Source organism: Sander lucioperca, chromosome 5 (genome assembly GCF_008315115.2).
Source record: "Sander lucioperca isolate FBNREF2018 chromosome 5, SLUC_FBN_1.2, whole genome shotgun sequence".
Taxonomy (NCBI): domain Eukaryota; kingdom Metazoa; phylum Chordata; class Actinopteri; order Perciformes; family Percidae; genus Sander; species Sander lucioperca.
Window position 1 is genome coordinate 10,746,072 of NC_050177.1, and position 27,363 is coordinate 10,773,434.

The 27,363-nt window shown below is 41.1% G+C and overlaps 2 protein-coding genes across 9 annotated transcripts; both read right to left on the reverse strand.

The window, feature by feature from the left end:
* Positions 1-2,463: 2,463 nt before the first annotated feature.
* c5h19orf47 (chromosome 5 C19orf47 homolog) lies at positions 2,464-12,664 on the reverse strand. 2 transcript variants are annotated; one of them, XM_031296647.1, is made up of 8 exons: positions 12,576-12,664; positions 10,314-10,401; positions 7,849-7,963; positions 7,558-7,639; positions 5,812-5,937; positions 5,611-5,685; positions 4,900-4,973; positions 2,464-4,808 (listed from the first exon to the last, which is right to left on the reverse strand). In XM_031296647.1, the coding sequence occupies exons 1-8, from the start codon at positions 12,592-12,594 to the stop codon at positions 4,257-4,259; spliced, it is 1,131 nt and encodes a 376-aa protein (XP_031152507.1). In that variant the 5' UTR covers positions 12,595-12,664; the 3' UTR covers positions 2,464-4,256. The 2 variants fall into 2 exon arrangements, with proteins under 2 accessions (XP_031152507.1, XP_031152506.1); XM_031296646.1 differs by having other exon boundaries at positions 5,536-5,685.
* A 2,880-nt stretch (positions 12,665-15,544) lies between these two features.
* fosb (FBJ murine osteosarcoma viral oncogene homolog B) lies at positions 15,545-23,336 on the reverse strand. Of its 7 annotated transcripts, none has more exons than XM_031296645.2 (6): positions 23,048-23,335; positions 22,429-22,616; positions 20,238-20,621; positions 19,551-19,658; positions 18,773-19,114; positions 15,545-17,695 (listed from the first exon to the last, which is right to left on the reverse strand). In XM_031296645.2, exons 1-6 carry the CDS (start codon positions 23,106-23,108, stop codon positions 17,642-17,644), a joined length of 1,137 nt encoding a protein of 378 aa, XP_031152505.1. In that variant the 5' UTR covers positions 23,109-23,335; the 3' UTR covers positions 15,545-17,641. The 7 variants fall into 7 exon arrangements, with proteins under 7 accessions (XP_031152505.1, XP_031152504.1, XP_031152501.1 ...); XM_031296644.2 differs by having other exon boundaries at positions 15,545-18,615; XM_031296641.2 differs by having other exon boundaries at positions 15,545-19,114; positions 20,268-20,621; positions 23,048-23,336.
* Positions 23,337-27,363: the final 4,027 nt, after the last annotated feature.

Genomic DNA, 27,363 nt, shown 5'->3' on the forward strand with positions numbered 1-27,363 from the left:
GAGCTGCGCCCTATTGACACCATTCACAGTCCTCCCATATTTACTATAACTATTTAAATGATTAGCCTAATGAATAGCCTTACAAAATATTGCACATTACGTCACTCCTATTGTAGGCCAGTCTTCATAATAAAAAAAAAACAGGCTGATACAGGCTAATTCAGCTTGTACTTTAATTTATATCCCCTCTAACATTCGATTATGACCAAACAGGAGCGCCTGATGACTTTAGCTGATAAGGTTTTCAAGGAGACGGGCAGCATGAGGCTGCCGGGACCAGAGGAGCAGGGAGAGAGCGACCCCAAGGGGTCATAGTCTCAATTACACTTATTTTGATAGGATACGTGGCTAACCTTCAGCCCACCAGCCAATAATATCTCAGTACAGATTACACATTCTTCTCTTCTAAATTGTGTGATCTTTGCAGGGTTGTTACCTTGTTTCCTTGCATCTTCGAGGTGTGATTCATCTGGTTCAGGAAGAGGAAAGCCTCACACGAGGTTAACTCAGTCCAGGAGCAGGCTGTATCCACTTAGTGACTCAAACATCTTCGTCATTTGCTCCAGGGACCCACAGTGTCTCAGCTACTCTTGATTAAACTGTCATTTTGACTTGAGCAGATAAACATAAATAATTCTTTAGCCTATAGCAAAACTTAAAGGTCCCATGGCATGAAAATTTCACTTTATGAGGTGTTTTTTAACATTAATATGAGTTCCCCCAGCCTGCCTATGGTCCCCCAGTGGCTAGAAATGGCGATATGTGTAAACCGAGCTCTGGGTATCCTGCTCTGCCTTTGAGAAAAGCTCAGATGGGCCGATCTGGAATCTGCTCCTTATGAGGTCATAAGGAGGAAGGTTACCTCCCCTTTCTCTGCTTTGTCCGCCCAGAGAATTTGGCCCGCCCATGAGAAAGAGAGAGACATCATGGCTTGAAAACAAGCAAAGTGGCAGTTGGTCAAGGCCCCCCCCCCCCAATACAGTATTAGAGGACCACTAAGGTCTATATAAAAGCATCCAAAAAGCAGCACGTCATAGGACCTTTAAGATACATGCAGGTGTTAAGAGTACAACTAAACACCGCACTGACAAAAGCACTATCGCTATTCTCTCAATGCCGTCATGACCGGTGATGAGAGCTGTGTCCATATCCTGGTTCTTCAGTGTGCATGTTGAACCAATTACTTGCATCTGCATGGTGTAGAGACAGCACTGCCAAATAAAAGTGTCAAAAAGAAGACTTTCTTAATTTTCCTGCTTGAAATGTTTTCTGATTCTGAAAAACTTAATTGTCCCTATGGGGAAAAAATAATATTCAGTACAAAGAAATTACATTAACAGTAAATAAGCATACACAAACACTATACAATCCCATCCAATCAACTCATCCCAAACACCAGTATGCATTCTCACTAAGGCATTGAAGACACACTGTACCTGTGTGCCTATGTGTGCTCCCAGCTACAGCTGTAGAGAGTAAAGAGGCATCCCCTGTTGAAACATCATTAACATAACACTGACAGTTCAGCCAAAATGATGCAGCAGCAACCTCATTGTGAAAGGAGTGGGAGTTTAACGGGGTTTATTGATAAATGATCAGCTAAATGTTCTCAGGGGAATATTAAAGGTCCCATGGTATGAAAATTTCACTTTATGAGGTTTTTCAACATTAATATGAGTTCCCCCAGCCTGCCTATGGTCCCCCAGTGGCTAGAAATGGTGATAGGTGTACAATGAGCCCTGGGTATCCTGCTCTGCCTTTGAGAAAATGAAAGCTCAGATGGGCCGATCTGGAATCTTCCCTTTATGACGTCATAAGGAGGAAGGTTACCGCCCCTTTCTCTGCTTTGCCCGCCCAGAAGATTTGGCCCACCCAAGAGAGAGAGACATCATGGCTTTCAAACGCACAAAGTGGCAGTTGGTCAAGGCCACACCCCCACCCTCCACCTTGCCCCCCCTCTCTCCTCCTCAATAGCTACAGACACAGAAATGGCACATACTAAGGAAAGCTCATTGTGGGACTGGCTCTAGTGGCTGTAATTCTGCACCAAGGCTGAATTTCAGAAAAGAGACTTCAGATACAGTATTAGGGACCACTAAGGTCTATATAAAAGAGACTTCAGATACAGTATTAGGGGACCACTAAGGTCTATATAAAAGAGACTTCAGATACAGTATTAGGGGACCACTAAGGCCTATATAAAAGAGACTTCAGATACAGTATTAGGGGACCACTAAGGTCTATATAAAAGAGACTTCAGATACAGTATTAGGGGACCACTAAGGCCTATATAAAGAGACTTCAGATACAGTATTAGGGGACCACTAAGGCCTATATAAAAGCATCCAAAGAGCACCATGTCATGGGAGTTGCCATGTTGATAGTTTTGAGTTGAAAAGTATAGAATGTGACAATGACATGCATTGTAAACGTCTCCTTTAAAGAAAAAAACAAAAGAGGAAAGATGTTTGGACCCTTTTTCTCTTTTAATTGTTTTCCAAGCACACTTTAATTTAAGAACTTTTTTCCCCTCAATATCTTTTTTAAAAATCACAACAGTTCATGGTGTGTTTTGCTCAACCTTGTTCTTTAAAACAATAAACATTGCGTAAAGTGATTTTAAACAATTCAAATATTTACAGTGTAACAACGTTCTGGTGTGAAGAAAGACCAAAATAGTACACAGGTGTTAATGGCCCATACTGGGTGAACTACCTAATGAGAACTAGAGTGGCCCCGACACCAGGCCTGATGGCATCATCTGAGTTTCTTTACATGGATACATGATACAACAATGTCCACATAGAAAAATATGCAGCAGAACTGGTCCTGTGCTGTTTGCAACCAAGTCTAACAAATCTATACATTGCATTTTAAAATAAACAATATTCTACTGACCCGGTCTTTAAGTAGGTGGTTATATAAATTGTTCAGTCCTATGGTAGAAAGTCATGGGCATCTTTAGTTCAGAGGTGAGGACTTCTACTTCATAAAGCGCAGAAGAAGAAGAACAAGAAGAGGAGGAGGAAGTGCGGTGCTCACCCCCCCCTTTGATTCAAGTGTTCAGTATGACGGCGTATTAGGGCCATTGTAGGGAAAAATATACATTATAAAATATCATAATATATATTACAGAGCCGGCGGAAGGGGGGGTAATAATATTCTGTGAAAAACTCAAAATTTCGGAGATTAAAGTGGTAAATTTACGAGACAAAATCTTGGATATTCTCTTACAATACAGTCATACATTTGCAAGAAAATAACTCAAAATAGTTTTTTTTGTCAAGGTACCACATGTTGCTACTTTGCAAGGTTGGATCACCCGCATCACACCACAGTTGCCGCTGCTTGGTAATTATTATGCCGGCAGCGGTGATCGGTCGTATTTTGTCCTGCTGTACCACACATCCCATTTGAATTCTCCAGTTAGAGATGCAGAGGGAACGGATATCCATTATATTTTTTCTTCTTCCTACAATGGCCCTAATACACTGTCGTAGTTCAGAAGGTTGTTCTGTGTAACCATTTGAATTTACCTTCTCACTTAACAAGTCCGGGGCTTAAGTTAAGAAGCCTTTCATCAACATTATTTATACTTTCCAAACGTGAAAGAGGAGGTACTGAGGTGGTAAAGGTAACAAGAAGATTAAACCATCACTTCACGGCTAGTCTTACGTCCGACTGCTGTCCTGTGTGTTAACTTGAAGAATAAACCTAACTTGCCTGAGGTGTGAAAAAGAGTTTTATATGTACCTTTTACATCAGAAATAATTCCCTTTCAGGCAAATATCAACAAAATGACCACATAATTCACCTTGGAGAACAACTTTCATCTACTCAGGAGGACTCTCAAAATAGGGAAGTTTAGGCAGCAGCATCCTTATATGTGGAGTTACGGGGTAAAATGAAAACCACCATTATGGGAGCTTGGTTGAAATGGCAGGTATAATTAATATCGTTAGCTATCTGGTTGAGCAACATAATACAGAATGAACTTTTGAGTCCTCAAATTAAAAATCTTCGGACACTAAACAAAAGGTGGTTTTCCAATGGCAACATGACTTAAGTGTAAACAAAAATCATCTGTTTTTATTTGAAAATAACCCTAAAGCCATCAATAGACTCATGCTGAACAAAAGAAACACTCCAACTTGCTGTCCTACATGTTGCCAGGATAAATGCAGAAAAGGGAGTGATACAAATTCTATAAAGTAAGCATAGAAAGAGTCTTAATACTTTTTTGAGGGATTTATGTGTTAGGTTCTCTTACTGCCCAGTCTCTTAAAAACACTGATAGCCCTAACGTCCATCTGGGCACCCAGAGACTCTCCTCCCCCTCCTCCTCCAGTCCCAGTGCTGCTGCTGACCTTGGAGCTTGCTATGGTCGGCCCCTCCTGGGCTTTGGGCCTGGTGCTGGTCACCCTGTTGTCCTGTGTGTCAGCAGGTGTTGGCGACACAGCGGCACTCAGGTGCGTGGCAGGGAGCCTCCCCAGTCTCTGAAGCACACTAACCTTGGCAGGGGGGATGCCATTAGGGGAGGAAGAAGAGGAGGAGGAGGTGGGAGTGTCAGAAGGAGGTAGTTTGAATTTGCCTCCCAGGCGCCGCAGGGTGGTCGGAGCTGGTTTCGTGGCTGGCTCTTTCTTCTGGGAGGGAAGGCTTCTCTTGAGGACGCCGGCATACTGGAGGACAGAGCCTTCTCCATCACTGTCCTCCTCGTCATCTACGTCCATGTTTCCAGCTGTTTTGCCTGGCCTCGGCCCGTCTTGCTCCTCATCCCCTCTGCCAAGACGACTGAACACACCGGTGGGCTGCCAAACACGAGCATTATGAGCACAGAACCTATCTTCATGCCTTCATCCAATACAAAGGGTGCTATTAAGATATAGTGACAGGCCTCACCTTGTTATTGCTGGTTGTTGTGTCTGCCTTTGATTCAGCCCCAAGTCTTGCAAACACAGAGGTGCGATTCAAACCTTTTCAAGGAGTAGAGCAAAAGTTATTACCATTAGTAATTAGCTCTTGTGGTGTACTAGCTCACAAGATTTAAGTCAAAAGAATTATTTATTTCCACAAGCTAAAGTAGCAGCCTCAATTGAGCCAGTTACCAACATTTGACCAGTAAATATGGTAATATCATGAAAACGTACCCTGTATCATTTATTAGATAGATCTTTATCTATAAATGTATTCATATTTATTTATTTCATGAAATAAATATGAGCAGTTTTACAGCGTTGCAGCTCTTTTCAGAGATAGAACCCATCGGAGAATTCACGTCATGGAAAAAAAGACCATGGTCAAAGATTTTATGAATGAGTTAAATGTAGGTGATGTGAGACAAAGGAGAAAACAAGCAGTTTGGCAGAGGGAATAGTTGTTGGTGCAGTGGTTAGTATGAGTAAAGACAAGGGATTCAGTTATGACAGAAATGAATTTTAGTATGAAGAAGTCGTTCACGAAAACCATTAGTATTGATTAGCTGTGGGGATCATCAGCATCAGCGAGTTGTCGGCGAGACCACTGGGTCAGGCCTACCTTTCTTGGCCTGCTGGGCCAGGATGCGGCGTGTACGAGACGTGGAGCCTTTGGGCATGTTGATGATGTACTTGCCTTCCATCTCAGCTGTCACACGGCGGCGCTTCACTGCTGGCAAACCGTTTCCCTCGTCAGCTGGCTGACTTACGACTGACATACAAAGTGGTGGGTACACGAGGATTAAACAGAGGTAAAAATAAAGACAGGACTCATGGCTCCAGAGGGAAAGGAAATTAGGTATTTATGGGGTAAAAGGAACTTTTCCATGATATCTACCTGCTTTGCCACTCTTGTTTGCTTGCATGTTGGACACTGTGACCGAGAGGCGGTTGTCAGGTCGACGGGCTGGAGTGGCTGGCGGGGAGTCATTGCTCAAAGCATTGGCAATCATACGAGTGGCAGCTGAGGAAAAAGCAGACACATTTTAAAGTAGTTGTGGATTAGCTTGTTTCCTATAGGAGCTCTTTGTGTTCTGTTACCAAGACAAGATCAGAGGACAGCTGGGCTTCACAGTTCTAGACACGCCAAAACTAAAAGTGTGTATAAAAGAAAATGTTGTGAAAACTGTGAAAAAAGTAGGTCTTGTAAAACCTGTGTTGCAGTTTGTTCTGGTAACATTAGATTAGGCTAAATTACTTACTTTACTCTCTCCTAATGGAAACAAATACCCTTAAATATGCCCTATTACCTGACATAACAATGACACTTGGAGCAAGTCAAAAAAAAAAATTGTACAGTTTAGCCCCTTGTAGGCAATCTTTCAAAAATAAAATGCTATGGAGAAATTAGGTCATACATACTCATGCCAATCCAAATCAATTTTATATTGTGCTGGTTAAAACTAGTGAACGTTGAGTGCACATGAACAATAACGCAATTCACTCTACATGTAAGACATATTACATATTTACAACATTTATATCAAATTACGTTGTATTTGCTTAGACGCTGATGTTGAACTGACAACTACAAATACTGTATACCAGTTGGTTTAATATTCAACACACTTTGGCTAATTTACTACAACACCAATTACTTTGCTGATGCAAGTCCAACTTGCCAACGAATAATTCTATGTATCAATAATATATCAATATCAATAATTGTTTACAACAGCTTGAATGGCAGTAGAAATCTGGACTTTTAATCCTAAACATTAAGTAAATGGTTGTTTGTCATTCAGTAAATGATTATTTATCAAAGAATCATGTATCTAACTACATGCTGAACTTCTCTAAAAGGGACAGATGGACACACCAACCCGTGGTGCTATATTATAGTTATTTTCTCAACAAGATCAGAACAAAGTGGTTGTTATGTGACTTATAATATAGAAAAGTAACGCACACCAAGGGTTGTGGTGAGGTGCTGATCACTGGAGGCAGACTTGAAAGTAAGAAAAAAAGTGTTGCACACTCTGGCTCCATATGTATAGATTTATTCTGACGAGGTTTCGGCCCTCAGGTCTTCTTCAAATCAACAATGTGACTTAACAACCTGATGTCTGTACAGTTTTTCTCCTTCAGAGCATACTACTTCTCAAATGGTCAGTTCAGAGACAGTGTGGTTTAGTAAAAGGTGTAAAATCCAGTTAATGCACTTGTGTAAATTTTAGAAAACATCAATGATTTGCACCAGTGTAGTAGCAAGAGGAAGCATTATAATACTGACATATTGATTTTTTTTTTTTACCAAACCCTATGGTTAACTTCCTATGACACATGTAAAATGTTGGCTTCCTTGATTTAACAACTGTGTGCCCAGTCATATCTCTTCTGACTGGGCTGATATATAGATCACGTTGTGGTTGTCTCGCTGCAATTAAGCAATGTAGTACGTTGGGTGAAATGAGTAGAAATAAAAGAGGTTTTCCAAAAAGGTTTAATGAAAGAAAATGCATAATTCGTCACTCATTCAGTTGTGACCCTAAACTTCAATTTGAAAATAAATCCCTATAATTTATGGCAATGAAAATCTGTTTTAATGATGGTTGATGTAGGAACTTAAAATGTAGGTACTCACGAGTATTGGCAGTTCTTCTGAGCTCAGCTTTAACACTGGTCTGTCCTGAGGAGATGGCTTCAGTGGCCATTTTGCACATGTCCTGAAGAGGGGATACACGTTACAGAGGTTATGTAAACTCAGTCTACTGCAGTAGCTTCGAAAGATATCCATTCTCCGTGACTGCATTCACAACAATAGTGGAGATATCCCAGTGGCTTTTGTCTGTACATGCCTGCACCAATGACAATGCCCTATCCATTTTCAATATTTCAATACTTCAGAACATGATATGGTTAAGTCAGCTCTCACCTGCCTGTAGACCTGCTTGGCATGTTTAAGAATGGCAATGATGTCGCCAATGACTGTAATGCCGAGGTCCATCATGATGTCTTTACTGAGGTCCATCAGCATGTTCTTGTGAATTCTGCAGTGACATGAATAATCAAAATAATGTATGTACGTCTGTTCCCATAGTATGGATCAAAGTAAAGAAATGTGCATTGTTGCCCATTAGTTTACACCGACAGCGAGTTGTAAACTCTTGGTTCACCTGGCCCATGGACTACCAGCTACATTATTCACTGCACCGTTTTAATTCTACGACAGCCGTTGTAATTACAATTAATTCATAAAATGTCCCAAAAATCACAGGACGCTGTGGCTGTACCGCTTTGTATTCTCACCACAAACAAAGCGAACCAAGCTTACTTGGAAGCAGTGGCGACGTGGTTGTTTGGTCCATGCGGTTGTTTGATTGGCACCGTTCTCACAAGCCACCACAGGATTATGTGATATGGACGTAAGACTTTTGTCTTCATGTTTACAAATTGGTTTTGTTTGCAAAAAGTCAGTTGGAACCCTAAATGAATGGATGGAACTTTTCCCCTTCTTAAATCGTAACTCTCCTACCCCAACCTAGGGTCTTGTCAACCTTGTGAATGTACCCGAGTCACACTTTCGTTTAAAAGCATATTTAGGACGGAAGCACCACTTTTAAGATTAACCGTATTTTCGTTTTTGGTCAAATGGCCTTTTGAATGGGAGTGCTAGGGGCACTACTATGATCGCATCAAAAACACTATTTTTAAAACACTAAGAAGGCTTGACACAACATTAAATTTTGCTCAAAGTATCACCCCCCTGGTGCACATGAACTCGAGCATTGAGAGCATTGTTTGTGTAAGCCCGAGTTTACTAAAAAGAACTCACTTTAGCAGTTGGTTTTTCCGCTCGCCGCCATCTAGCCAGTCAAAAAGTGTCGATCTCCGAATGCAACGTAACAGGGAGGAGAGTAAAGATGGAAAGCTCCTAAAGCTTAGTTCCATATAAATGCACGGATAATTCGTTGTTTTGTCGTTAGTGAAATACAATATTGACCTTGTAGTTGAAAAAGGAGCCTCATATAAGAATGACATTTCCTCCTATGGAGCCCGTTCATTCACATTTGGAGATCGACACTTTTTGACTGGCAAGATGGCGGTGAGCGGAAAAACCAACTGTTAAAAGTGAGTTGATCAAAACATTTTGAGTAAACTCTGCGTACACAAACAATGTTCTCAATGCTCGAGTTCATGTGCAGAGCCCCTGGTGATACTTTGAGCAAAGTTTAATGTTGTGTCGAGCCTTCTTAGTGTTGTAAAAATAGCGTTTTTGATGCGATCATAGTAGTGTCCCTAGCACTCCCATTCAAAACGCCATTTGACCGAAAATGAAAATACGGTAAATCTTAAAACTGGCGCTTCTGTCCTAAATATGCTTTTAAACGAAAGTTTGACTCGGGTACATTCACAAAAAGACCCTAGGTTGCATTTTGGCGAGAGTTACGCTTTAAATCTCAACTGAAGAAACCAAAATATAAGGGAACAGCTAAATTCATGGAAAATAGAAAAAGACAAGAGAGAAAGAGCTTTAATAAAGACAATAACTTTTTTTTTTGATTTTCCCTGAACCATTCAACCTCCCCTGTAATTTTGGCCATGACTGATGAATGTCCTTTAGTTTGTGGGTTCTTAGACACCATTATGCTGCCTACTGGATTTGGCTTCTGCATCTTATCACCCCCAAAAGGCGCTATAAAAATGCAAGCTATTATTAAACTTAACTCATCCTTTGTTTCTGGTGTCAGGTTTTTACTTTCACGTGTAGATCATGATTACGGTAGTCTATATCCACGACGTTCCACTTCCGGGATTGCTCTCATTCCGCCGGATGTCACTCTTTTCGGATGTCCCGTTATCTTCTGCTTTCTTTGTGTTGTAATTTTAAACTCCGGTCGATTTATGAGGACTATGGTTAACTGCTCTTCAGTTCAGCTCCTAAAACAACCTTTGAACGAGTACGTTCCACCAACACAAGTTGCTTCCTGAAGCTATTTTGCAGCAACACCGTGGCTCCGCTCGGCACTTAGCACCGCCCAAGACGATTGTGATTAGTTTAAAGAAACGCCATTAAACCGGGGCATGTTTTTCTCCCGTCCCGGATTGCTGTGTGGACTAGCGAGACTATGATTACGGTAACCCTCATATATTTTGTCTTAATGATTAACATCTTAAGACTGAAACCAATCGGTTTAATGCGATGACACAACTCAGTTGATAAAGAGAGACATAAAAAGAGACCGTCACTGCCCTGTTCCTAAGGACGACAAATTAATTGCATTTCAGCACAGTTATGGTATGATGTGAGGGTGCAAAGGAAATTCACATGATCATGGCACAACACAGTGTGGCTAAAGTGTACTATACAAAGCCTATGAAAAAGGGACATTAGATTACCTGTTGTCCACGAAGGAGACTGCATAAGTGACTGCGAGGCCGGCTGGGATCCCAGCATCCTTAAAAAACTGAATCCACTCTGAGGTGGCTTAAGGAGAAAAACAAAAGACCGTTAGCAATAGTACAACAGAAAGGATTTGAAGAACACTCCAACACGGACATGTTTACAATTAAATTCACTAAATACAAAACTCTTATGAAGAGGGCTGCAACTAAAGAGTACTTTTTTTTTTTTAGATTAATCAATTCAACGCATATCAACGCATGTCCTGGGGCCCCTCCTTTTTATAACTGACTTACTTCCTCTAGGTTTTATTTTCAGGAAATACAATATTCAATTTCACTGCTACGCGGATGACACCCAGCTCTACTTGTCCAAAAGACCCACTTTCATGCTCCCTCCGTCTTCCCTGTCTGACTGTTTAGACAAAAGTTAAAACCTGTTTCACTCATAACTTCCTCAAATTAAACAGTAGCAAAACAGAAATTCTCCTTGTTGGCTCCAAATCCACTCTAGCAAAATGTCCCAATTTCTCACTCTTCGTCGACAAGTCCCCTCTTCCCCTCACGTCAAGAGCCTCGTTGTCATCCTCGATAGCACACTTTCTTTTGAAAAACACATCAATAATCTCACCCGGTCTGCTTACTTTCATTTACGCACCATACACCACCTTCGTCCATCACTTACACCCAATAATACTGCTACTCTCATCCACGCTCTTGTCACTTCCCCTATTGATTATTGTAACTCCCTCCTCTGTGGTTTACCCTACAAGTCCATCCATAAACTCCAATTGGTCCAAAACTCAGCTGCCCGTATTATCACCAGAACCCCAACAACTGATCACGTTACTCCACTCCTTAAACAACTGCACTGGCTCCCTGTCCAATACCGTATTGACTTTAAGATTCTTCTTTTCACCTTCAAAGTCCTCCATAATCTCGCTCCTCCATACTTCTCTGAACTCCTTCAGCCCTACACTCCGATCCTCCTCTTCCTCACTGCTTTCCACTCCTTCTGCCCACCTGTCCACATGACTTCACTCTCCATCCAAATAATGGATAGATTGCTTTATTTTAATTTTCTATCTCAATCTTTTAAATGTTTGTTTTAATTTAGTTATATTTGCCTTTTTAACTGTATGTTTGCTTGTTTTAACTGTAAGGTGTCCTTGAGTGCTATGAAAGGCACCCATAAATAAAATGTATTATTATTATTATTATCATATAGTGTCAGAAAATGTTAACTCAAATCCTAAAACAGGTAAAAGTTTACATCTCTAAAGTACTTACTTAGTCTGACAAACAGTCCAAAACCCCAGAGTATTTAATTAATAATAATATAAAACAGTGAAAAGCAGACAATATACACATGTAAGAAACTGAAACCAGTATAGGTCAGGCTTTCTGTGTTATCCGTGACATAACCAACTGAGCGATGATCAAATTTGTTGATTAATTTTCTGATGATTGACGCTACAGACTACAGTGGGAGACGTAAACCTCAGCAGACAGGAGCATGCTGAGGTCTCCAACACATGCTGACCATGGCCAGCTGGAAGATATTTTTAACACCAATTATGGAGCGTCTTGTGGTTGGAGTAACAGATACAGGGTGAATGGTGCACAACAGCTGCCAGAACAATGGCTCTGTCCAACACATGCTTTGACTGATGAACTCATAGCTACACAGAGACGAAACTCACATGGTGGCTAACGTTAAACATTTAGCGCTTAGGCGCCTGAACAAAACAGAACCATAAACAAACTTTTTTTTATTAGAATGAATTGCAACTATAGAAATAGCTAGAATGAGTGCAACATTATAAAGATTTAGGGGACACTGTAATCGGGTGTGAAACACTTAGCTATATGTCCAGTGCTGGTTAGTTCGTGTTACATAAGACGACGATCTAACTAACGTTAACTTGAACCACTCAAAGATTAAGCTAGCCAAGAATTCAGCGCACAATTCTCCCTCGACGTGTTATAATAAATTAAAATTCACTCGGAACAACGCAAGTCCGCTCTCAGAACCGTTTGTGTTAGCATTCGGCTTTAGCATTGTCTTAGCGGTAACAGCTATGAATCAAAAGGCGCTACCGGCCATCTGCGACTTCCACTTCGAATACAACCGGCTGTAAAAGCTCTGGACAGTATTCAGAAGTTATGCGGCAGCAGTGTCTAGTGTGAAATACCGAAATATTTTAAATATTGAGGTACAAGAGGTAACGTTGGCTTGCCGGGCCTTTATGCTCTCACCTGTTGTCACGGACGCCATGTTTACAATAAATGTGTGGGACGTCGGCTACATCCGGAAAGCTCGCTCCACTCCCGTGACGCAACTTCCGCCCGAACCAGCAAGGTTTTATTTATGGACGCTAGAGTGCAACAGAGACCGCAAACTCACACAATACCACGATCACCATCATCACCATTTCACTGGCAAACCTAATTGTTTTACTTTATTTTTATATTTGGCACTTACACTTAGGCTACTTCTAACATAAAAAACATCAGCCTATGATATAATTGCAGTATCCTACTCTAATACCCATTAGTATGCATGTGTGTGTATTTCAGGCCTGTATGTAGTGTGTTCTAACAGTTTCCCCACTGGGGATCAATACAAAGTATAAATTATTAATTATTATTAATACAAAGTAGCCTATGTAAAAGTGGCCCCACATTGACCAACTACAACATTAAAATGCTCTGTGTATTCATTAGTGATAAAAACAGAATGATATAATAGGATATAATCTGTGAAAGGAGCCCTTCTGCATAATGAGTACATTTTGTTGCTAATACTTCGTACTTTTACTGAAGTGACACTTTGAATTCAAGGTTTTTCCTTGTAGGCCAATGAAGTATTTTTAGACTATGGTATTTCTACTTTTACTCAAGTAGTATCTCAGTACTTCTTTCACCACTGCACATCTAGCAGATACAGTACAACGTTCATTTGGTAAGCGGTGGAAGATGGCATTTTTACTATTTTCTGACATTTTACGACAAAACAAAGAATCAAGAAAATAACCAGCAGATTAAAAGATAATGAAAATAATCATTAGTTGGAGTCCAAACACAAACACATGATCAGGTATCTGGGTTAGTAACCCAGGTGGTAACCAACATTAAAAGAGAAAAAAAAACTTTTGTTCATAGGTCAAAGAACGCGATGAGACATGGACCTTATAATATGGTGTTTATTTATGTAATTTCTTCACAAATTGGAAATGAATGGCATTTGGTCAAACCATCATTAAAGGAGACAGCTCACCCAGCTTTTGCAGTCTAGAAATCGAGAAAAAAACTTTATAATGTCAACTTTTATAAGACAGCAAAAAGGCCAGAAGCTGAAATATGCGCAGAGGATCAGAGAGCAGTGACTACAAAAAGCGACATGGCAAATTTGTTATACACTTTGGTCCTTTTCAAGATTAAAAGCAAATGAAAATGAAGTTATAAAAATAAGGAAACAGTACTTTATAGGGATGTGCAGAAAACTAGTAAGTTATGTTAATGAAAAAATAGACAATTTTGATATCAGAGCAACTTCATAAGCTAGTTATGTAAATAATACACGTGGCCTAAATTATATCTGTCTTCTAAGTCTGACAATGTTACATCTAGAACAAAGTTTCTTTGGGGCTTTTGCTGCTGTAACCTCAAAATGTATCAAATCACATGCCCTCTGTTTCCAAATTTGACAAAATTGCAACCTTTTCTCCCAGAAAAAAGAAGTACAGAGTAAATAGTTAGAAAAAAATGATGAAACTTTGATAAAAGGAATGGATTAGAAAAGAAGCATTGGCTTTTTTAAATGGATGAACCTTGCTAGTGTCTCTACACAGCATTAATAAATGAAAAAAACATACATTTTTTAGATAAATTGCAACACACATCTTCATGAAGATTGTCTCCAACCCAAATATTACGATTAGTATTGATGATTACTTTTAATATTGTAACAACAATTGATAATTGAAGCAATATATCATCACACTTGACATATAGTAGCAGTCAGTTTGAGCACTGCATGATTTGCTACATTATGTTTATCCAAGAAGACAATAGGTATTGCATTTCATACCAGAGAAAATATGAAATTAGAGCGTATATGGGACTTGTGGAAAAATAGAAATACATAGCAACATTCACCCCATAGAAAAATAGGAAAGCTCTTGTTCAGTTAATATGTAGCCATATACAGTACAATTAAGTGCAGGCAGTTTCTCTGTCTTAGAACTGCTAGCTAAACATTTCTCCTTTTCTTTCTATGTCACCTTTTCCAATTCATCAGCAACCAATTTGTGATTGTAACCTTACAGAGAAAACATGATTTAAAGTGCTCATATTATGCTCATTTTCAGGTCCATAATTGTATTTAGAGGTTGTACCAGAATAGGTTTATGTGGTTTAATTTTCAGAAAACACCATCTTTTTGTTGTACTGCACATTGCTGCGGCTCATCTTTTCACCCTGTGTGTTGAGCTCTCTATTTTAGCTACAGAGTGAGACATCACACTTCTGTTCCATCTTTGTTGGGAGTCGCACATGCGCAGTAAGTACTACTAGCTTGTCAGTTGCAGAGCATAAGGGAGTGCCATGCTAGCAGCTTGGCGAGCATTATAACGTGTGTTACAAAGTGACGCACGTTCGTCACGGAAGTAAAGGCTGGACTACAATAGAGCTGTTTGGAGCAGTTTGTGAACAGTGTTTTCTGTCCCTTTGGGGTGGACTTTGGGCTTTTTCACTTTGTAAACCTATAACGTGCACAAAAAAGATATATAACACAATAAAGGAAAGGGAAAAGCCAAAAAGCACAATATGAGCACTTTAAAGCAAATTCAATGAAATCCAAGGCAAAGAAAGTACATGAAAGAATGAGTTACAATATGTTGTTTTGTGATCTGGGGCGTAAGTGTGGAGTGCAGGTACAGTACAAGGGCCCTCTGAGATCTATTTATCACACTTAAAGATGTAGCAGGCAATTGATATTAAACCATAATGAAATCACAGAGTGACTACTGGGCTCTCAGAGCTTCAGCTGCTGGGAATTCATTGTGTTATTGGCTTCCATTTTGAATTAAACATCCCAGTGAGAAAAGCAGTGCGTTCATTTGTCTGGAGCCTCAGCGACAGCAATGTGTAACCTTCCACCATACAATGTGAAACTGCCTCACCATTACAGTGTAAGTAGCACCACGAAAACCTATATACATGAGAACTATTGAATATGTTTTATGCTTATTCTGACACCAGAACATATTCTCATCACATTTGCATTTGGAGAGAAATCGAAAGGCATCTCCAACATACTGTACAAACACAGTCGTTATTCAACATTTAAAAAATAAGGTCTGCCCATTTTCTGACCACCAAGAGCCACATTTGAACACACATTTATACCATTAATCTAGCCATTGTTTTTGAATAAACATGTTTATTTATTGAAAATAAAGCTTCTTATCCAGCAAATACAATCACAAGAAATGGTCATCTCAATTAGACAACAGATTTGTTTAAGTACGAGAATGGGTTAACATGATAATGTTCATATCAAGGCTAAAACTGCGGTTATCCTTCAAACACAGGTTTCAGTTAGGAAATAACAATGTTATTGAGTGATATGTTTATACTGGACAGGAATGCATAAGAAATACTTTGTCCTTAAATGAAGGAGTTTAGGCATTATATGTTGTGTAGTCTGAACACTTTTAATATGTGTAATTACATTCAATCGCACTGGGTTTTTTTTCTACCTTTTACGTCCGCTAAGGATCAAGTGGCATTAAGGTGTCAGTAGCTTTGGGACAGACCTCACAGAGAAAAAACAAAGGCGTTACCACAACCTTGTAACATCATAACTATAAACATACATTTAATGTAACTTGGATAGTGCTTTATATTGTTTATAAAACATAAATACCCATTGATAGATGCTGTGACATCGTGCTTCATGTTGTGGGACATGGCAGTACTTTAAATTTCTTATAGCTTTTTTGTTCCTCTAGAAAAATATTCATTTTAAAACTAAACCTCAGTAACATTTTTATCTTGTTCTTCATTGACAAAAATATCCCATTTAGATCTGCAGACATTCATACTTTACAGTCATGGTACATACACTTATATATACATGTTACCAGTATATATGTATATGCATAATAGATTTATAATTAGATTTGTTGTTGTCGTGATGCACACCATGCCGCCAAAGTTGCCAACTGAAAATACAATAAAATAATGAAACAATAGATACGATGCAATAATAATAGTAACAGTTATGAGAAAATCACCAGATTAAAAACAAAAAACAAAAAAACAAAAAACGGCAACAGTACAAGGGAAAGCAGAGGTCAATGCAAAACAGTCAAACACACAAACAAACATTCAAATATATAACAATTCTCACTCAAACATACAGGAACAAATAAATTGTTAAAATTCACAGGCAAAAAAAGGACGCTGACTCTACGACATCAGCACACATGTTCTCCCCTTTTGTTTCCAGGTCTGTATTTGTGCTCACTCCCCACTTCAACCTCAATAAAGAAAGAAATAAACGGGCCAGGTGCCTCAGAGTAGATGCACTCACAATAAACGCACCCCCACCTCGTCTCCGCTGAGAGAACAGGGGAGGTACAGAGACCACTGAGCCCAAATGTTTAGAGGTTGTCTGATTCACTGCAAAAAAAACACCTCTAAATAGAGGCATCGGTTCACATCTGATTGATTACACAGATTGCACTGCAACAAAACGTCTTTATCTTCAGTTCAGGGACTTGAAAGCGATGGTGTGAACATTTGCATGTAGGCCCACAGGCTCTCTGGTATGGGGGTGTTTTTACTGAGGCCCCCCTTCCACACAGTTGGTAAGAGCAGTTTTTTTCTTTCTTTCTTTGCTTTGCTTTTAACATTTGGCTCATTCTGCGTTTTCAACATTTGGTTCCAAAAATGGATGGTTAGGACAGGAGTCATCCTCCATGTCCATCACCTCTCTATTTGAGTCTGTCCAGCTTGGTTGCGCTTCCTTCCTCCCTTCCTGTCTCCATCCACACTTTTAAGCAGCCTCACAACCTAAGACGTGGCTAATCTTCATTGTGTGAAGATCGAAAAATGGCTCAGCAAAAGACTGGCATCCGTCTTGCATTTTGCGTTCACCAATTATGCATCTATGTGCATGTGTGAAAGTATATTTAGCTGCTGTTCACTGTAAGGATCTGCTTTGAGCAATGCGTTCCAAGGGGGCGGGGGGATGGGGGTTGCATCCATGTCCTTGTATGAGAGGGTGCAAAAGGGCGTGCTAGTTGGGCCGTCATTCACTCAAGGTCCCAAGGGCTGGAGGGGGTCTTCGGGCTCTCTGGGGTTGAAGACTTTAGAGAGAGTGAAAAACATAGAGACAGGAGAGAAACAGATGGGCAGAGATGGGTCTCATGGCAGGTAGGCAGACGGCAAAAGATTTTTTTTTTTTTTTTTAAACAGAGAAGAAAGCACAAGATTTAGTGAAGGCTGGGATATTCAGATCCCCAACTTGCAAAGTCCAAGCAGCAAATGAAGAAGCAGAGGGAAGTCGAGCAGATAAAGGGTTAGAGGTGAGCGAGAAATCAGTCTGTTTCCCTCAAGAAAAGACTCTGAACAAAGTGTCCTTCGTCCCTATTTCAGATATGCACAAATACATTCAGCGAGAGGAAGAAGGAAGAAAAGGATGGAAAAGGATGAGAGCAAGAGCACTGTAAAATTCAACCGACAGAGGGAACAAGGTGGGGGCTCTGGTGCTTATTGGAGTGTAAAGTGAGCTTGTGGTATCTTACTCAATGTACTGTACAGGTTGAAGATTGAGAATATTTATTGTGAATAAATCTGTCAATTCAGAGCACTTAAAATTTGCAACTTGGACGTGATTTTGTGACTCAGTTTTTAGTCACTTATCTTATCCAGTTGCAGGTATGCTCTAAAGACAAAACAACAAATGATAAATATTGTTGTTAAAGGTTAGATCTAATGTAATTTGTGTGCAACTATGTGTATGGCTCTTGATTGGAATGCATTAATGTGTAAACTTTAACCCAATCAGGAACAAATGATTGGTTGTTTTCCTCAATTTGTGAGACTAATAGGTACTCTACATGCCTCAGCCTCTACCTCCAGCAAGCATTATGTATGTGCTTGTTGATATGTGTGTGCGGCTGTCTGTCGGTTAGTCAGAGCGCCAGCAGCGAAGGCGAGTTCAGGGAATCAGAAGACTGCTCGCTACTGCTGTTCCGCTGGTTGGCACTGACCCCGCAGGCTCCCTCTGGGTAGGTGAACACAAATGAAGATGTGTATGAGGTGTTGTAGCTGCCAATGGCCGCATCGGCATGGTTACCACCACCACCACTGTCGCAGGCCATGAGGCACGGCCCGCCTGATGCCGGCTCACTTGAGCCATAGAAAGAACTAATAAACTCTACCTCCTGCATTGGCCCTGGCTGAGGCTGCTGCTGGACTTGCTGCTGAACTGAAGGCTGGGACTGTGTAGAGGCCGGATGGGCTGTGTAGGCTGGAGGCAGGTAGAAAGTGTCTTCCTTCACAGCCAAGCCCAAAATGGAGACAGGAGGTTCTAAGGTCTGGGGAGGGAGCTGGGGCTGGATTGGAGGGAGCTGCACTGAGCTGTGCTGAGGCTGGTCCTGGTATGGCATCTTACAGTTCGGCTGGTGGGCCACCAGGACGAACTCCAGACGCTCCTTCTCCTTCTGCAGCTCAGAGATCTCAGCCTCCAGCTCTGCCTTCTTCTCCTCCAGTACGTCCGTTTCCTGTAGCCAGGTACAGAGAATGAAAGAAAGAGGGGCAGAGGGACAGGGGGACAAGACAAAGGTGGGTGAAATGGGTAGAGGAGGGGAGAAGATGTGCAGCAGAAAAAGAGAGAATAGGAGTGTTAGCTACAACAAACCTCTACTTTAGTTTGTGGAAGTGGATGTATCCATCCCAGTAGAAATACCTTTCTCACCTGCAGTTGATTAAGGTGGTTTATGTGAGAGCCCATTAATTAGGCCATAAACACTGTAGGTACTGCAGTCTGTTTTAAGGACTATAATTGTCTTCACCCCAGCTAAACACCCCATTACAATAAACCATAATCTTACACACCCGTGTACACATTTATTCACTCCTCAATGCTGTGGGAGGTTACATAAAGAATGTAATTATGATCATTACTCATTCTGGCAGATATAACAAGGCCAAGCTCACCGACTGCAGTCTGTCTGTGAGTTCTCGTCTGCGATTTCTACATTTGGCGGCAGCCAACTTGTTTCTCTCTCGCCGAACACGCCTCTTCTCCTCCTCCTCAGGTGTTAGCTAGGATGAAGAGGAAAAAAATTAAACAGTTTAGGATTAAAAGTTTTGTCTTTGATCTTGAAAATGTGGTCATATTGTCCAAGTGGTGGGCAGACTATATAGGCAGTCAAGGTGACCACACCAGCTATGGTTATCTTGAGAGCAAATTTACTTTTTTCTTGGGAAAAATTGAAAAATGTTCCTCACACTATCATTTATCCTCCTCCCACACAGACCCCTACATATACCTGACCTCCTTTGCCCCTATTTCCCTGTTTAGTAGGTTTGTGTATATGAAAGGGCCTACAGCAGACAGGAAGGTGTCACGTCAAGTCAATTTTATTTATAGCCCAATATCACAAATTTGCCTCAAGGGGCTTTTACAATCTGTACAGCATAGAACGCCCTCTGTGCTTTGACCCCCAATTGGGATGGAAAAAACATAAGGTGCCCTTTTTTGTTTATTACCCATGTCCTTGAAAGTATTTGTGCCAGCACAGTACACAGTAGTTGGATCTGATTTTTTTGGAGCCCATGTAAACAACATACACTACAATTGTAACATGTCAACAAACAAACGGTTCAAGCACACACACTTACTAACACACCAACATCTCCATCCTCACTCACAGACTCCTCTCGTGTACGGCGACTGCGGGTTCTGGACTGGCGAATGGGGCCCAGAGCTGGGCCCGGAGTGTCCGAACTTGGAGGGGTAAATGTAGACCCAGAGGAATAACTGGGGCCTGGCATGTCATATGGGTCAGTCAGTGACACTGGCTGGGTCATGGTTGTGGGCCCAGTGGACCCACTTAGTCCAGAGGCCTGGGAGGAGACGAGGGTCGGCTGTACCATCCACTGCAGATCCTGACTGGAGGTGATGGCGGTGACGGTGGGCACGAATGAACCAGGCATCTCCCCTCCTACACTGGGCCCTGGCCCGCTTCCCACAATGCTCAAGCCAGCTCCTGCTGACACACACTCCTGAGCAGGAGACATGAACAAACAGAGTTTTACACACCATGTAAAGCCAGGTCAGTAAACACATTTAGACAAACAGAGGCAGAAATACAGGCAGGAATAAGCTTGTATCGGCTACTTTCTCAAAGCGTTTGTCAAAGCCTATTTAATAAAACCTATTGTAGCCATCTGACATTATAGGCTAAAACTCTACAACCAAGTGCTGTCATCAATCAATCAATCAATCAATCAAGTAATCAAGCAATCAATTATTAAAAATACACTGTACCTTGCCTGCCTTAATAGTTCACATTCTAGTAATAATAGGCTACATATCATGACAACAAATTGGCATTTGTTTTTAAAAACTATGAACAATAACCTTAGAAATTTGAATTTTATGCACATAATGGTTAATGTAGCCTACACAAATTGCATTTTATTAGGCCTATAATGGAACAAGTAGGGCCTAGATATAGAATATGATTTCAAAAAGTGTGGAAAATGCATATCTAACCATCTAAGAAGAAGAAAGTATCGGAAACAGGCTACAATTGGAGGTGTAAGAGCAAAGGAAAGAATGCAGTAAGAATAAAATAAATAATATAATAAATAATAAATCTTGAATTATTGGTTTTGAATCTGTGTTCGTCACACCTTTTTCTATGTAGGCCGATATGAATACATCAGAGATCTCAAATCTGTCGCTTGCTTGTCTTTTTTGGTTTTATTTCAGACCCGAGGAGGACATCGACTTTCATTACTATTCATAAAAGCGTGATAAGACATTGGTACAGGCGGCTCTGAAAGCGGCCGCATCGACCAATCGTTTCTCTCAAAGAGCGTCTTCCCCTCCTTCTTCCTCCTCCCCCGTCACACCCCCGGTGATCCCCTTGGCAACGCGACGTAGCGCTCCAAAATAGACCATGCATTTACGTCACGGCGAGGCCTGTGAGAGGAGCGCGTGGAAGGAGAGAAGCGAGGAGGGCGGGGCTTCGGCGCTTTCGTAGGAGAGTTCCTTCGCTCTGTCATCCGTTCTGTGGCTTGCTGTAAACTGAGCACGTTGTCAAAGCCTGAGGGTTGCTACCGGGGCTACTAGCAACAGTTAGAGGGACATTTATATATATACATTGATATACTTAGCGAGACTATTTACATCTGAACACAGTAGTAAAAACTGAATGGCTTCCTACACGCGCCGCTCCATTATCACCAGCCTCCTAAAAGTCTATAAGAGTCATATGTAAAATGTAAAGACTACAATTTCAATGCCTTGTATAGGTCTGTTATTTTCTTTTATATCATGGGTAGGTTACTTCCATGCATATTATAGACTATAGGATTATGCCTCCTAATTTATATTGTAGCCTATATGCTAATAGCACATTTTAGGCTATAGGCCTACGCTGATTTGCCTGTTGGTTATGACATAGCCTGTCATAGTGTCATAGCCTACAAAACACATATGTTGCTAAACTACCACAAAAACACCTATAGGGTAGTGTTAGAATAAGCCCCATTAATAGCCTCTGAAATTGAATATAAAAAAGAAACACATATACCCACATTTCATTACAAACATGTCCATGTTGTCATGTAGCCTATAGTAAATTTGACAATTAAAGAGTTTATTTTATTTATCTGGAAACATGGTAGCAGAATCAAATGCCCATGTGCATGTAAGTCAGACCTGTTATAGCCTATTTATGAATAATTAAACAAAAAACAGCTGTAACATTTGTATTTTTTGTTTTAAGAATTTCACTCTTTATAGCCTAAATTATGGTTCTAACATAAGCTACATGCATTATTTTGTTTAGTTTTAGCCTACCTGCGGAGCACTGGTGGTCGGCGGGCTTCCGAAGGAGTCCACGGAAGAAAGGTACTGGGACTCTATAGATGGAGAGGAGCTTCCAGGGGATCCGCTGTCTGGGTCGCCGGGGAACCCTTGGTACATCTCCCCGGAGCGACCGACAGAGAACGCGACACCTGCAGTTACCAGAGAGAGCGCGATGTCACCTACAGTTGCAGGTCAGCGGCACACAAGACGATTACTAAAGAAGAGGTAATGTAAGGAGAGAATGAGTGATGTTATAGGCAGTGCAGTTAACCAACCCAGCCCAACCCTACACTGATAATGGTTTTGAAAAAAGTTGGTTAATCCCACCACCAGCGAGGCTATAGGCTACTTTTGTCTGCATAAATTCAATGATCATTGAAGAAAACGTCTACAATAAGTCCATCAGAGTGTTTCATGCCTGAGTTGAGTTGTTGAGTTATTTTGCGAAAGCAATATCAACAGGGAAATATGTCTTTAAGCATCTCTTATTAAGCAGCCTGACGGGCAGCGACGGACAGATGTTGCTGACCTATTTTTAAACAGTGGTTTTAAGCAATTTACATTCATTTCAAACACGCATAGGCCTAGGCTACTTAGGCTATTGATTTACCGTTGCTTATCTTTTTATTTCCCGGTGAGGTGCTCTTAGTTTCTTTCCAAAAAAGTTGCATGAAGAAGCTTAATCCAGTTCCCCGCGTTTACGGGGAAAGCGTCCCAATTCAATCTGCTGAGAAGTCCTCTCGTTTAGCTTTAAATCCTCGGAGCGCTTTCCTTTATCCGCTCGTCAAATATGCGATTATAGATCCATAAAGTCCGCTCAATGTACGCTGGAGGACGTTAGCTAGTATTACGGTGCACAGCAGCAGATCTTGTCCTATGAATGAATCCATTCGCCTCTACAACCAAGGCATTTCTAGCGTCTAAGTCCCGCCTCGGAGTTCCGCTGACGTACATGCCCATATTTGTGCTTTGGTGTTGTGTTTGGTATCCTTGGTGACGTTGAGGGAATCCCTCTCCCACTGAAATGGTCCAGAAGCTTACCTCGCCGACGGATAATAATAGATGTTTTTTTTTTTTAATACTATCACAGGCACGAGATATTTCTCACTGTCTGGCAATTTTTGAGAGGAAAAATTAGAGTGATAAATATGGAAAGTATATAGGACCATCTAGATTGGAACATTTTTTTAGGTCATGGCTACGTCAAAAGACATTATCGGCTATAATTTTCCCCTAATGACTGCGGTAGGCTATAGCTAGGCTGCATTTGGGGAGTGTCGATGCGTGTCTTTATTCTAGTTGAAATCAACGGCGCCTGGGCTAACATGCTTGTCATAATGCCATGTAGCAACAGGGCTCGCTTGAGTAATAGCCTACCTGTAACACATCCGCTGATAGGCTATAGATCTGCAATGGCTTCTTTATGCAACACTCTCAAAACAATCTAGCCTATGTAGACAGGGTTGCTTCGGGACGGAATCCCGCCAGGCATGCGAAGGGAAATCCTGCTGTAAAGTTTCTCAGGACACGCCCTTGGGAGTCCTCTGAGTTTGAGAGCTTAACTTCTAATGGGAGGAAAGACTCCTTTTCATCTTTGTCTGAACACTCCCTAAACCTGACGTCAGCCACACTACCAAGTAGGCTATGAATTTAACGCATTGATAGGCTACCCTAAAACTGTTGGCTATAGCTACTGTAATGCACCCAATCTTTCAGTTAGATGAACATATTTATGGGTTTTAGTGTAGGCACGACTCTCACACAGCAGCAACGCCTCATCCAACCCAATACAAATACATAAATTGGTAAACAGCAGTGGAAGTCATTGACAGTGGGCAGCAGTGACGGTCGGCGCCTGTCATTGCAAACATCACCCGACCGAGCAGAAAATGAATCATTATTATAGCCTACACGAGGACACCAGTGGGAATGTGGCAGGTGGGAGGTCGGCTTTGGTTGGAGGGTTTGCTTCGCAGGCTTGCGGGAAGACTGGGTGGCAAATCATGAATGAAAATCTAAAATACAAGACCTACGTTTTTGGATGTGATGTCAAACAATGTCACGGGGCGGGCATGCTGCTGTGTAGGCTAAAGGCTACAGCTACAGCGGTGTGAGAAAAGGCGTGAGGAAAAGGGAAGAGTTGGGGATAACAAGTTAGTCAGCGCTATAACGTCAGAGACGAGGATCGACGGAGGACGTTGTGTCCCATCCGTGCTGCCGTTACGTGCATGTCCTGTGCTGCTTATCTGGGATGACTAACTCCTTCGATGTAAGTTGTTCATGATGGGGAATTGTTGTGCTGAATAGCTGATAACGCAGGAGAACTGCCCACATTCACAAAAAAAAATTAAAAATAAAAGAGCAGGACATGACGGGGTGATAAACAGGGTTCAAAATTAACACCATTTACCAGCCAAAAGCTGGTAACATACGCAAGTGGCTGGTAGATTTGCTTCACTCACCAGCCACAAAAACAATAGTAATCCATTGGGTGGCTGGTCAAATTTGAACATTCACTAGCCATTTGGCTGGTGGACAAAAACAATCATTTTGAACCCTGGTGATAAAGGCAAGAAATCCCGGAGATAACTACTGACTTAGCTACGTTTGCTGATACATATACAAATAGACTTAACAGTGACAAAATAAAACACGTTTGCTCTTTCAATACTGTTAAAAAATGTCACATATTAGACTAAAACAAGTAACCGGTACCATGTGCTATCCACGGGTCTGCTGCATGTGTGTAGCGTTCTGTTGCCATGGATATGCCGTTGCCTCTGACGCAAGGACGTATAAATGTAGTCTTTTTTGTTATGCCGCCTAGCAACCGGTTTCCGTGGTAACCGGCTCTGAGTGACAAGCAGCACATGAAGTGGCTTCCGGATTCTTTCTGTGCAGGGAACAGCAGCAAATCTGATACGTGCAGCGTGTGTTGTTTTTGTTGTTTATCACCGTTTAAACCGTCAGCGGCTATTGTTTTTCGCGTTGTAACGTCAGACACCTACTAGGGAAGTTAAATTGACGTTGTTAGCGTTGGCTAAACTCGTATTTGTCCCGTGTCCTAGTCGTAACCTGCCTGTACAATGCAAATACGGTATGTACACGCTTAGCAACGCCAACGCACAATACACACATTTATGTATCTTGTTGTTACTCTTTGTATTGTGTGTGTAGGTAACAAGCGGACCCACAGACAAACTGACTACCGTGTTAGAGTTCAACAACGCGAGTAAGTGAGCACTTTGTAATGGACAAGTGGCTGCAGCAGCTGATATTTTGTGAACAAGATGGGCAGTAATTATCTTTTAAATTAGTTCAGCAGATTTTCTGTTGCATTGCATTCAATTCAATTCATTTTATTCAATAAAGATAATCCACTATCAATACTGCTTTTAGGTAATCCTCATCATATAGGTAATTAAATCAAACAAGACACTTCAAATGTATCAAAGAATAGTAGCAGTTTGTCAATCAAGTGCACTCATGTCCAGGTTTCAGTTCACATTCAAAAGCTTGTAAAGTTAAGTTGTAGGTATTGCAACATCTTCATCATGCAGATAACCATGAAACAGTGTTACTACAGCGTGTTGCAGTTTTTATATCTCATCCTAGCACTGTACTAGTCATGGCTATATTTAGAGTGTGGTGTACATTATGGAGTATAACTGAGAATGCAATCCTCTCTCTAAACTCTTTTTCCCTTGAGAGTTTGATTGTCTAGACTCTGGCCAAGCCAAGTTAAAAAAGTAGACGCAGTGTTGTCTAATGCCCCTGATGTGCTTTGTTTTGCTTCCCCCTGTCTCTTAGCGTATTTTCGGGAAGCCACTAACTTGCACTGTGCTCATGAGGCCAGCCCCTGTTTCCTTTTGGAAGGCGGGCCGTGTTTGCCCGGTCTTCCTGCCCAAAATATTTGTTGCCAGGCAACTGTTAGGCCTGTCCCACTTCAGAGTGGTGTTGTTTACACCCCTTCTGGCTCTGTATCCCAACAACATTGCATAAGTTTCACAGGCTTTCCCCGCCTCACTGAGAGAAATTTGATCCGTCTTTTCTCTCCAGCCAACCGAAATGTCTCTCCCCTCATACCATAGTTTTTCTCAGTTTCCTTTCTTTGTCTGCTGTATTCTTACTCAGCCATTCTGAGCAACAAAACCGAAACTGAGGCTAAAAATGTTTACCAAGAAGACATGCTGGCCTGAAGCTTTTTATTACATTATCTGTCAGGTGGGGGTTGGGGTCTGCCCCCTAAACTGTTTAATAACATCTATTCTTGTCTAAATCCAGTAATTCTTTCTTGGCAAAGTCAAATGTGTTCCTGCGTGCCTATGTAAACATGGCTTGTGTATACTGTATTAACTGAAAAGCTTGAGTTGAAATTAAAAAAGCAAGAGCTCTGAATTTCTTGATATTTCAGTTCAAATTGAACCATAAACTTTTGAACTTGGGACTCTTTTTATTTCAATATAGCAGCGTATACCTTTCTTCTGTCACGTATATGTTGTTAAAGATTTAGTCATTATTGTAATCCAATCTGTCAAAGTCATGACGGTGACTTTGAATTACAAGTCAAACACAGACATTTGATGTCTAAATATATACATCACCTTTACAATGAATTACTGTGGAGCTGTGTCAACTACAGGTTATTATGTTATTTTGGGCCTCCCCTTGTATTTGGCTCATGTACTTGCCTGTGTAGTCTTTGAGTGATGAAAAAAATTAAACATGCTTCAGCTGCCCTCAGTGTCTCAGTTCTCCAACTTTCTGTCTCACAGCTGACAGCTTTTTGTGAGAGCCAAAGAACATGCATGCCTTGATATTAACCTCCACCTTCTCCTGATTCCCTGTAGTGTTTGTGTTGTTCAGACAGACAGAATCTGGCATTATCAGATTTGTGATACTTACATTTGTTGAGTGCATTAGTTT